Below are 12779 nucleotides of genomic sequence, written 5' to 3' on the forward strand. Positions count from 1 at the left end.
CATGAGGCGGCCAAAAACGGGGAAAAAAAGAAAGAAAAGAAAAGCAGAGTTCCCTTCATGGCTCAGCTGTTAACGAACCTGACTAGGATCCATGACAATGTGGGTTCAATCCCTGGCCTCACTCAGTGGGTTAAGGATCTGGCGCTGCCATGAGCTTTGGTGTAGGTCACAGACACGGCTCGGATCTGGTGCTGCTGTGGCTGTGGTGTAGGCCGGCAGCTGCAGCTCCGATTTGACCCCTAGCCTGGGAACTTCCAAATGCCATGGGTGTGGCCCTAAAATGACAAACAAACAAACAAAAGGCCAAGACTGTGTACCAGAATACTACATTCTACATAACACACTCATACCTAGGCCAGGGAGCTGCATTTATTTTAAATCATCTTCCCATCTCAAACACAGTATCTCTGTAAATTTATTTTGCCATATATGTCCTTCTTGGAAAAAAAAGACTTTAAATACAAACCTTGTTCTGGTCCTTCTGTTTTTTCTTATTCCTTTCCTAAATCACTGATAAGTAAGGGTCACAGATTGATAATAACTGATAGTGACCATTTATTGAGTACTAACTTTTGCGACACATTGTGCTGGAATTTTCACGCACATCATCTTACCTAATCCGTGCAACACTGAAATAGGCGCCCTTATCTGCAGAGGAGTCAGCTGAGGCCCAAAAAGGTTAAGTGACTTGCAAAAGGTGATAAAGGTAATGAAGAAGCTAGGATTTAACTATTTGTACTCAAGTGTGCTTGATTTTACTACACGGTTTTACCCATATGCCATAACAAAAATTAAAAAGGAAAGTTCAGGATCTAAGCAAAAGGGATCAGAGAACTCAAAGTCATTGAAATATTTTTTTAAATTATCTAATTCTTTAAAAAATCGCTAATGTAATAAGATTTTTCCCAACTCTTTTTTTCTATACCTCCAGTAAAGGCTCCAATTTTTTCTCATATGCACCATGCCTGCAACCTCCCTTCAACTACTAAAGCTCATTGCCAAGAGCGGTAACCATTAAAGACTGGAATCTCATGGCTCCCATCTGCAGATGATCTCTAAATTTTGCCATTTTTTAACAAGTCAAATCTTCGTAATGAAATTTATACCTATGGGTCACTGGTCCTAAACTGTTGCAATTCTATACACTAACAATGAACTATCAGAAAGAGAAATTAAGGACACCACATTTACTATTGCATCAGAAAGAATAAAACACCTAGGAATAAATGTACCCAAGAAGGTAAAATACCTACGTCTGGAAAACTATAAGAGACTGAAGATGATACAAACAGATGGAAAGATAGACCGTGTTCCTGGATTGGATGAAGTAATATTGTTAAAATGATCCTACCACTCAAGCAATCACAGATTCAGTGCAATCTCTATCAAAATACCAACGGTATTTTGCACAGAACTAGAACAAATAATTCTAAAATGTATATGGAAACCTACCTTCATTTTAAACTGGGATTGTTGATAAATAAATTCAAGTTTACTTGGAAGTTGAGGTTTACAGAGGTTAAAGAACAAGCTGTTACTAAGAGCCAGATACAAAGGACACTCAACACAGGTCAAATTTTAACTACTGAAACCACTGTCATCCAAAAAGATTACTAGAAGCAAATTCAATATCCCTTTGAAGCTTCACTGCAGTGAAAACCTTAGTAAGTGAGGTAGCTGTCTTACGCAGGCATTGATTTTTGACCAAGATAAACATATGAAGATGAGTTCCCACTGTGGCTCAGCTGGTTATGAACCTGGCTAGTATCCATGAGGATGCAGGTTCAATTCCTGGTCTCGCTTAGTGGGTTAAAGATCTGGCGTTGCCGTGAGCTGTGGTGTAGGCCAGCAGCTGCAGCTCCGATTTGATTCCTTGCCTGGGAACTTCCACATGCCGCAGGTGCAGCTCTAAAAAGAGGAGAAGGAGAAGGAGAAGAAGGAGAAAATGAAGAAAGAGAGGAAGAGGAAGAAGAAGAAGGCGAAGGTGAAGGAGAAGAAGAAGGAGCGGAAGAGGAAGAAGAAGAGGAAGAGAAAGAAGAAAGAAGAAGAGGAAGAGGAAGAAGAAGAGGAAGAAGAAAGAAAGCTAATGAAGGCAAAGAGGAGGAGGCAGGAGGCACCATAACTTTGAAGATACCTCTTCCCATTTCACAACATCACCTTGGATGTGGAAGGACGCATGTGTCCCTTCTCAGGAGGGTTTGTTCTTTGATTTATTTTGCCAATACCAAAAGTTAATGAACACAATCTACCCCACTAACTCAGTCATTCCTCTCAACCAAGATGGTACCTTCAGGATAACTGGTGGTGTCATGAAAAAGACTAAAGCCAATGAGACTGTGTCCTTAGTCTCATCAGCCTCCTGTAATTAATGGAACAGACCATATGCATACAGTTAAACAGAATTTAAGGAAAAAACCCCAGCAAATCTTAATTGTCTTCATCAGCAAAAAAGAAGTTATTACTTTTTCTAGAACATGGTAATACAGTATATTACCCTATATATAAAGTGCTTCCTTTAATTCTTGGCGTTATGGTTGTAAATGCAAAGTTCAAATGTACAAAATGTCACCAAGAAATTGCACATACAGAACCCTATTTCCATGTCTTAGGAGGAATCAATCAGTTAATAAGTGTTCAGTTAAGTGTAGAGCTAACAGGAATATAAGACAAGGTTTTACCAGGCAGGATCTGACAAATGTAAATGAGAAGAGGGCCCCACACAAAACCATACACAATTAGAAAAGGTTCGATAGTGTCCAAGAGGTGGGTTAAGGGAGTTCATATTAGGAGATCCTGGAGTTGTCTTGAAAGATGTCAGGGAGGAGATGGGGATGGAGCTGGACTGTGGAGAATGGGTAAGATGTGGAAAGGCACAGAATGAAGGAGAGCTTTGGAAAGTAGAAGAATTTATAATGGAGAGACGTAAGAAAGAAGGCAGAAGAGATGAGAAGGGATTAAGATGGTGGGATAGAAGGACTGGGGCTCAACTTCTCTCATAACAACAAAATTACAACCAAATGCTAAGCAACTTTCAACCAAATGGACTGGAAACTTTGAAAAAGATATCCTATTCCAGAAGACAAAGAGGAGGTCACATCAAGAGATGACATGATACTATACCTAGAGAATCCTAAAGACTCTACCAGAAAACTGTTAGAGTTTATCAATGAATTTGGCAAAGTCGCAGGATACAAAATTAATACACAGAAATCGACTGCATTTCTATATACTAAAAATGAAAGCTCAGAAAGAGAAATTAGGGAAGCAATCCCGTTTACCATCGCATCCAAAAGAATAAAATACCTAGGAGTAAACCTACCTAAAGAAACAAAAGACCTGTACTCTGAAAACTATAAGATGCTGATAAAAGAAATCAAAGATGACACAGATAGAAAGACATACCATGATCTTGGATTGGAAGAGTCAATATCATCAAAATGACCATACTACCCAAGGCAATCTACAGACTCAATGCAATCCCTATCAAATTAATAGGGACATTTTTCACAGAACTTGAGCAAAATATTTTAAAGTTTGTTTGGAAGCACAAAAGACCCAGAATAGCCAAGACATCCTCAGAAAGAAAAATGGAGCTGAAGGAATCAGGCTCCCAGACCTCAGACTATCCCACAAAGCAACAATCATCAAAACTGTATGGTACTGTCACAAAGACAGTACCAGTGGAACAGGATAGAAAGCCCAGAATTAAACCCACGAACCTACAGCCAACTAATCTATGACAAAGGAGGCAAGAATACACAATGGAGAAAAAACAGCCCCTTCAATAAGTGGTGCTGGGAAAAACTGATGGCCACAGGTAAAAGAATGAAATCAGAACACTTACCAACACCATACACAAAAATAAAGTCACAATGGATTAAAGACCTACATAAATACCATATACTATAAACTCTTAGAGGAAAACATAGGTCAAACACTCTCCGACATAAATGAGAGTAACATCTTCTCAGATCTACCTCTTAGAGAAATGACGATAAAAACAAAAATAAACAAATGGGAGTTAATTAAACTTAAAAGTCTCTGCACAGCAAGGGAAATCCTAAACAAAAGAAAAAGACAACCCACAGAATGGGAGAAAATTGTTGCAAATGATTCAACTGAAAATGGGTGAATTAACCAAAATTTATAAACATCTCCTACCGCTCAATACCAAAAAACAAACAACCCCATCAAAAAATGGGCAGAAGATCTAAACAGACAATTCTCCAAAGATGACATACAGATGGACAAACAACACATGAAACGATGTTCAACATCACTCATTATTAGAGAGATGCAAATCAAAACCGCTCTGAGGTACCACCTTACACCAGCCAGAATGGCCATCATCAAAAACTATGCAAACAGTAAGTACTGGAGAGGGTGTGGAGAAAAAGGAACCCTATTACATTGCTGGTGGGAATGTAAGTTGGTGCAACCACTGTGGAAAACAGTATGGAGATGCCTCAGAAAATTAAAAATAGAATTACCATTTGATCCAGGAATCTCACTCCTGGGTATCTATCCAGAGAAAACTATGACTTGAAAAGACACATGGACTCCAATGCTCATTACAGCACTACATACAATAGCCAAGACAGGGAAACAACCTAAATGCCCATCGACAGAGGAGGGGATAAAGAAGATGTGGCACATATACACAATGGAATATTACTCAGCCATTAAAAGGAAAGAAATAAGGGTATCTGCAGCAACATGGGTGGACCTAGAAATTATCATGCTAAGTGACGTCAGTCAGAGAGTGAGGCACCAACATCAAATGCTATTGCTTACATGTGGAACCTAAAAAAAGGACAAAATGAACTTCTCTGCAGAGCAGATACTGACTCACAGACTTGAAAAACTTATGGTTTCCAAAGGAGACAGGTTTGGGGGTGGGGGGATGCACTGAGGGTTTGGGATAGAAATGCTACAAAATTTGGTTGTGATGATTGTTGTACACCTATAAATGTAATAAAATTCATTGAGTAATTACAAGAATAAAATAAAAGATACTACTCAGCCATTAAAAAAAGAAAAAGAAAAGAAAAGAAACACAGCAGTGACCCGGGCTACTGCAGTGACAATGTCTCAGGTCACAATGCTGGATCCTTCATCTGCTGTGCCATAAGGGAACTCCACATATTAATGTGTGGGTCAAGGGTCCAGCATTTTCACGGCAGCAGCTCAGGTCACTGCTAGACCTTGGGTTCAATCTGGGAGTTTCCACATGCTGTGGGTGCAGCCAAAAAAGAAAGAAAGAAAATGACTCAATTAAACCAGTGTTTTAGAAAGACTGGACTAGGCTGGAAGGGAACTAAGCTATAAAGTATAATACCAGCTAGGCTAGCAGGTTTAGGTCTTGGAAGTCATAGATCTCTTTGAGGATGTAATGAAAGCTATGGGTCTTTTACCTGCAAAGAGAGACATGTACGCAGAGTTGTGCAAAGTACACAGAGCTGTGAAGTTCCCACTGTGGCACAAGGGGATCAGCGGCATTGCTGCTGCACCAGAACACAGGGTCCATCCCTGGCCAAGCACAATGGGTAAAGGATACAGTGTTGCTACAGGTGCACCATAGGTCAAAAATATGGCTCAGATCTGATCCCTGGCCCAGGAACTCCATAGGCCATGGGGCGGCCAAAAAATAAAAAAAGTGCACAGATCCCCTGAACCTTTCTCATAGGGATCTATGGACCTAGGTTAAGAACCTTTGAATTAAACTCTTTTTTTTTGGTAGCAGACCAGAATTAAAGGCCTAGACTTGGATCCTAGTTGGTGACAATATGAAGAAAGCAATGCTTGAGTAATAGAGTGCTCAAGATTTGATAGGAAGTATAGGTGAGAAAGCTGCTGGATTGCTTGCCCCAGATTTTTACAGTACATCTGCAGCAGAGGCTACTCTAACTCCCAACGTCCATCTTCCCTTCTCTTTCATGGTAACAGGTGGTTGAGTACCTGTCCACCCAGAAAAGCACTTTCCAGCCTTCCTTGTAGCCAGGGTGGTGGTGGGACTATATTCTGGCCAATGAGAAGGCAGTTAGAAGTGATGCTGCAGTTTCTGGGTTTTCCCCTTAAAGAGACAGTGTTCTCTTCCCCTCCACCTCTTCATCCTTCCTGCTGGCCAGGATAGGGCTAGAGTGGTGAGCCATCCTGGACCAGAGTGGAAAGCAGCACCCACAGAAACAACCTAGAAAGAACTTGAACCCCTATGACTTTGCAGAGCAGAGCTCTCTCTCTAGCTCAGACTTTTACTTACTTTATTCATGCCAATTTCTTTTTTGGCTGCACCCCTGGCATGTAGAAGTTCCCAGGCCAGAGATCAAACCCATGCCTCAGTAATGACAATTCCGGATCCTGAATTTCTAGGCTGCCAGGGAACTCCTATTCATGCTATGTTTATTCTAGGTCTCTGGCACAGCCCAAAAACTGATCCTACCTGACGTTGCATTTAGTTCCAGAGGTGGGTTGCTGCCATAACAGAACCTAAAATGTTTATGACACCAGCTTCACAGTCAGGGCGTGGGTACCATGGATCCAAACAGTTCAGATGAGCAGTGTAATGTTATCTGTCAAAACATTTGTTAAACGGTCCCTTGTGATAGCCTGAAAGGCAGGCTACATGCCCTTGGAGCCTGTTGCTCAGTCTGTGGTCCTAGTTTTGCGTCAATTTCAGGAACGCCCCAGGAGAAAGGTAAGGTCACACTGGAGCTAATTAATCAGCAAGAAGAGAAGGAGAGAAATTCACTTGGCTACCAGGAGGTCTGCTCCATCTGTGGCCTCAGTACCACCCTGGCAAGGCTGGAAGAGTAGAAATTAGTAAGGGTGGTTCTGAAGAGGCTGTGTCAGCAGATCCGAGAAAAGTCAACCCCCTTTTTCAAGTACTTTGCAGGAAGCATTTTTGGTTAGACAATAAAATCAAGCTAAACCTTCAAGGTCATACCAAAGGTATTGCCTTTCCACACTACCATGCTATTTCAGATGGTCTCACAGAAGCACCATTAAATTCAGGGAGCACAATGAGTAGAGCACATAAACAGTAAATAAAAGACCAGTTTCCAGGGATTAAAAACCAGGTCTAAATGAGCTCTTTGGGAGTTCCTTTTGTGGCTCAGTGGTAATGAACCCGACTAGTATCCATGAGGACACAGGTTTGATCCCTGGCCTCGCTCAGTGGGTTAAGGATCCGGCGTTGCCGTGGGCCGTGGTGTAGGTCATAGATGTGGCTTGGATCTCAAGTTGCTGTGGCTGTAGTGTAGGCCGGCAGCTGTAGCTCTGATTAAACCCCTAGCTTGGGAACCTCCAAATGCCATAGGTGCGGTGCTAAAAAGCAAAAAAATAAAATAAAATAAATGAGCTCTTTGATGGTGGGCAACCTGCACATGAAATGATTAGCAATAAAAAATTTTTTTTTTTAATTTTAAAAACAGAACTGCCAGAGAGATCCCAAGTGTGGCTAGAAAAAAAAAAAATCTGTAATTGATGACTACCTAAAGTAACTCTCAGCATCCTAACTTGGCTGAAATAAAGCAGATCACGGAAGATGTGCAGCCCCCAAGGAGGGCAGGCTCCCCAGGGCCCTCAGAAGACACGGCCATGGGGAGTTGCTGCCAGGGCACAAGGGGTTAAGAACCCAACTTCAGCGGCTCGGGTCACCACAGAGGTTCTGGTTCCATCCTTGGCCCTGCACAATGGGTTAAAGGATCCAGCACTGCGGCAGCTGTGACATAGGTTGAAGATGTGGCTTGAGTTCAGTCCCTAGTCTGGAACTTCCCTATGCTGTGGGTGCAGCCATAAAATTTTTTTTGAAAAAGAAAGAGAAAGAGAGATGGCCACAGAAGATAATGGTTAAAGAAGAATCCATAAGGCAAAACCAGTGGAATGGACTTGAGGCAGAGTTGCGGGGCCGGGGATTATTTAATGAACTTACAATTTAGCCTCATGGAGAACCTTTATAATCCCTCTCCAACGGGACTTGATAACCAGTCTGAACCAGTGGCTGCTATGGGTTCCACGTCCTTTCCTTTTGTGGATGAGAGTTTCTGTTGTACAATGAATGTGTATATTCGGGGTGGATGGCAGTTCAGAAAATTCCAGATGAGGAGCCATGGCCAGATGTGATGGAAAGGACCGTCCATTCTCCAGAGATGATGGACTTTGAGGTGGATTCAGGAATTGAATGATAGAGAGAGTTGAATACATTCTATGTGTGGGAAGAAAAGCTTAGGATATCTGAATGGCCAAAGGGGTAGAGAATGGTGATTGTTAGTTATTTTCTGACACCTATTTTCCTCTTCTCTCTCAAAATAATTTTTTTGTTTGTTTGTTTGTTTTTCAGGGCCGCACCCGTGGCATATAGAAGTTGCCAGGCTAGGGGTTGAATTGGAGTTGCAGCAGCTGGCCTAGGCCACAGCCAGAGCAACTGGGAACTCAAGCCACATCTGCCACCTACACCACAGCTCACGGCAACACCGGATCCTTAACCCACTGAGTGAGGCCAGGGATTGAACCTGCATCCTCATGGATGCTAGTCAGATTTATTTCTGCTGTGCCATGACAGGAAGTCCTCAAACGACTATTTCTTGATAGTGATTTCACTTTTTGCTCCGGAGAACACAAGATTGTATCCTTAGCCTGCAGTTCTAACTCAAAGTTGAATTTTCAAATTTCACCAAGCACCTCTCGATAGAGCAAGTTCATTGTTAGGGGAAGGGGCGGGGCTCAGTTTGATGATGAGGGAAGAGAAGAGATTATATACAGGTAAAATCAACTCCAGAGGTATTTTTCAATCACACCAGCCAAAGTTTCCTGGATGATTCAGATGCAGTTTTGACGATCAGAACAACCAGCATAGGCTTTTACAAGGCAAGGCTTCATTCTCAGCCATCAGGCTCTTAACAGGAATCAAACAGAGACCCAATTGTAAGGGAAAACCTCAAATAAGATCACGATAATTGCACACTAATATGACCTTAACTGAAGAAGAGATTGTCAAACACATCCTGCACATATATCCCTTAAGACCATAGCAGCGTTTGACCACGGTGACCGTGGATCTCCTGCTAGAGAATCACCTAGAGTAACTGATAAAAATACATATTCCTGAACCTCACCTCAGGTCACTGAATGAGAACAGGGTTAGGGGGAAGGGAAGGGCAGGGAGGAGAGAGGGAGGCCTGGAAACTAACATTTTAAACACCATTCAAAGTCACTTGAATGTACATTTCAGTTTGAGCACAACTAATGTGTAAAATTCTAAATACTCAATTTGCAAAGTGAAATAAGATACCTATAGTCTTACTCTCAAGGGAGTACCAGTCTAATTGGCTAAAATGCTTTCCCTAAAGAAACCCTTTGCACTCAAGAAAGAGAAATCGGTTTTATTTTAAATGTCCCCTGAGATCAAGAACAAAGTATTAAGGTTCCAGTGTGTGATGTACTATTCAAATATCAAGTGCTTAGATGATGAAGGGATCTTAATTGTTGGGGTTAAGAACCTGACTTATATCCATTAGAATGCAGGTTCAACCCCTGGCCTCGCTCAGTGGGTTGAGGATCCAGCATTGCCGTGAGCTGTGGTGTAGGTTGCAGACGCGGCTCGGATCCCGCATTGCTGTGGCTCTGGTGTAGGCCGGCAGCCACAGCTCTGATTGGACCCCTAGCCTGGGAACCTCCATATGCTGCGGGAGCGGCCCAAAGAAATAGCAAAAAGACAAAACAAAAAACAAACAAACAAATCATTTTGGAGCATAATCCAAATACTCAAAATTAGTCTCTTACACATGAGAATCCAACAGAGGTTCCAAAAACTGATACTCATGTCTCCTAATCCATTAAAACCACCAGTAACATGGTTCCAAATTCAGCACGCTTTTAAAATTTTATTGAAGTGTAGTTGATTTATGATGTCGTGTTAATTTCTGCTATTCCACAAATGACTCAGTTATACACATATACACATATATACATAGTTCTCTGTGCTATACAGTGGGACCTTGCTGTTCAACTAAAAGTTTTAAACTCTGAAATCAGGGAGTTCCCTTGTGGCACAACAGGTTAAAGATCTGGCCTTGTTACACTCTGGCACTGCCTGATCCCTGCCCAGGAACTTCCAAACTTCTACATGCCAAGGAAGAGGAAAACAAAAACCAAAAAAATCAAAAAAACAAAAAAACAAAAAAACAAAAAACCACACTGAAATTAAAAAGGCCAGATAGAGGAGACAAACGGATAATATATACTATGGTCTTGGTACCAGCTAACTGCTCTCTTCACCCCAGCAGTACAGTCGTGATCCCCACCCATCCCAGCTCACACCAGCCCTGGAGAGGGCCCTGGAAATGTATCCTTGGGGACATTCCAGGAGCTGGAACATCTTAGAACTTTTCTTTTCCCGAAGCCCCGCCTTGGCAAAGAGCTAAGTTCCCAGACATTTTACGACCAAGAAAAGAAGATTAGAGATCACAAAACCGTTCCGGACGGGGAGGAGACACTGACAATACGCACGTCTGTCTCCCTCTGCCCTCTCGCCTCCCCTCTCTCCCAATTCGCCGCGCGCACACTGAGGCTCCCCGGACGCCCCGCCCCCACAGCAGTACCCCACAGCAGGCCTGGCAAGAAAGCCCCCTGCCTCTTCAACCCCCATGCCCACCGCCCGGGCCCCAACCCCCACCTGAGGGACGCGCCAGGCCGCCCTGGGGCTCCCGGCTCTCACGCTTCCTCGGCCGGTAGCCGTAGACACCCCTCTCCGTCTGGTAGCCACGCCGAAGGAGCGAAGGAGCCCGGCTGAGGCCCAGTCTTGCTGCTGCCACAGTAGCCAAGGCCATGTTCGGCCAGGCTCTCAGGCCTGGAGACTTCGGCGGGAGATCGAGGGGTTGCAGCCACCAGGAAGGAAGGTGGCTCCTACGCCGCTGGACTACTGGGTATCCACCTCTAGGGAGAGGCGGGAGGCAAGAGAAATAAGCCCTCCGCTGAAACTCCGCCTCCGAGACAACGCCCCCACTCCTAATTGGCCATCTCGGCCCTTGGAGCCAATCCAGATCAGCGGCCCCCTGGACGTAGCCACGCCCCTAGATCCCGCTGGACTCGAGCGGTCCTAGAGGCTGAGGGCTGCCCTGGATTTGGGAAAGCGGGGAGTGTTGAGCCGAGCATCACCAGCTTTCTGGTACAAACCATGATTTATCTGTATATGCTGCAGTCTCCCGCAGGAGTGATCACCCACGCCCTCCTCCTTGGAAGCCCCGGAGCACAACCCCACACACATGATGCAGTCTCCTATGAAAACGACGGGGTGCATCAAAAGTGGTTGGGACTGAGACGAAGGGACTCAAGAAGGGAAGGTCGCAGGAAGGAGCCAGAAAATCAACACCCCGTCCATCTGTATTTTTGCAAGAAACACTGAGGGAGAAGGAGTAAATTAGAGGAGAAAGCAGCTATAGGAACGAATAGAAGTGAAGAGAAATTGGAAGCGGATTTCAGCAGTATAGATATAGATGCAATTCTTGGTTGGTCTTTCTACGACAGATTTTCTTTTCGTCTTTTGAGGGCCGCACCTGCAGCACTTGGAGGTTCCCAGGCTAGGGGTCCAATCGGAACTGTAGCCGCCGCCTCCGCCACAGCCACAGCCACAGCAACTCGGGATCCGAGCCGCGATTGCGACCTACACCACAGATCACAGCAAAGCCGGATCCTTAACCCACTGAGCGAGGCCAGGGATGGAACCTGCAACCTCATGGTTCCTAGTAAGATTCGTTTCCGCTGCGCAATGAAGGAACTCCTAGAGTTTCTTTTTATTTCAAGGCTCACCTTGGAGTTTCCCTCGTGGTGTACCTTTACCAGCATGATGGGGAAGAGGGGCTCTGAATTCTTCCCAGTCAGTCATTCATCATTCCAGTCACCAGGGCAGCTGCACCCCAAACTTCTAAGAACATTACACACATCACATGAGCCCAAGATATTTTCCCCCTAGACTCTTTCAATCACTATTCACACAGAGCCCTCTGCTGGGTCACAGAGATTGCTAAAATACAGTCTCTGCCCCTAATCCATTCCCAGTCGTTGCCGGCTGACTTCAACACACAGTATGAAAGACGCTGTAATCCAGACATGTACAGTTGCCCTGCAAGCATAGACAGGTGTGTCAGGGGAACCTCCAAGTGGAAGGCACCCTAGAACTTCAGGGTTTTCACGCAAACAATTCCCTCCACCAGGACAGCTCTTCTTCCTCCCGACCCCACCCCCAACAACACTGGATGATTCCAACCCTCCTTCTCCACTGGGCTTGGAGTTACTTCCTGAAGAAAGGTATTCCTGGCCCCCATGGCTAATTTCATTCTCCCTATTAGACACCTTCATGGTACTCCATACATTTCGTTATTACATTAGTACAATTTTGATGTTTCCTGAGTACTAGATATGTCATAATTTGAGTTAACTAAATTGTTGCCTACTTAAGCGTATTTCAATGATTCTTTTTTTAAAATGTTATTTTATTTTAAAATTTATTTTGGGAGTTCCCGTTGTGGCTCAGCCGGTTACCAACCCAACTAGTACCCATGAAGATGTGGGTTCGATCCCTGGCCTCGCACTAAATTGGTTTTTTTTTTTTTCTTCTTTTTCAGATGCTTTTCCCATCTAGATTATCACAGAATATTAGGTAAAGTTCCCTGTGCTACACATCAGGTCCCCATTGGCCAGTCATTCCATATATCACAGTGTAAATATGCCAATCCCTAACCCCCAGTCCATCCTATTTAGTAACCATAAGTGTGATTTCAAAG

General features: G+C 43.8%; 1 protein-coding gene across 2 annotated transcripts in view; it reads right to left on the reverse strand.

The window, feature by feature from the left end:
- Window positions 1-11011, reverse strand: part of DHTKD1 (dehydrogenase E1 and transketolase domain containing 1) — a 54905-nt gene extending 43894 nt beyond the window's left edge. For both annotated transcript variants that reach the window (XM_021064993.1, XM_021064992.1), the window contains exon 1: window positions 10673-11011. In XM_021064993.1, coding sequence (XP_020920652.1) covers window positions 10673-10826 — 154 coding nt within the window. In that variant the 5' untranslated portion in view covers window positions 10827-11011. The remainder of the gene's footprint in view (window positions 1-10672) is intronic.

This window comes from Sus scrofa, chromosome 10 (genome assembly GCF_000003025.6).
Source record: "Sus scrofa isolate TJ Tabasco breed Duroc chromosome 10, Sscrofa11.1, whole genome shotgun sequence".
NCBI classification, from domain to species: domain Eukaryota; kingdom Metazoa; phylum Chordata; class Mammalia; order Artiodactyla; family Suidae; genus Sus; species Sus scrofa.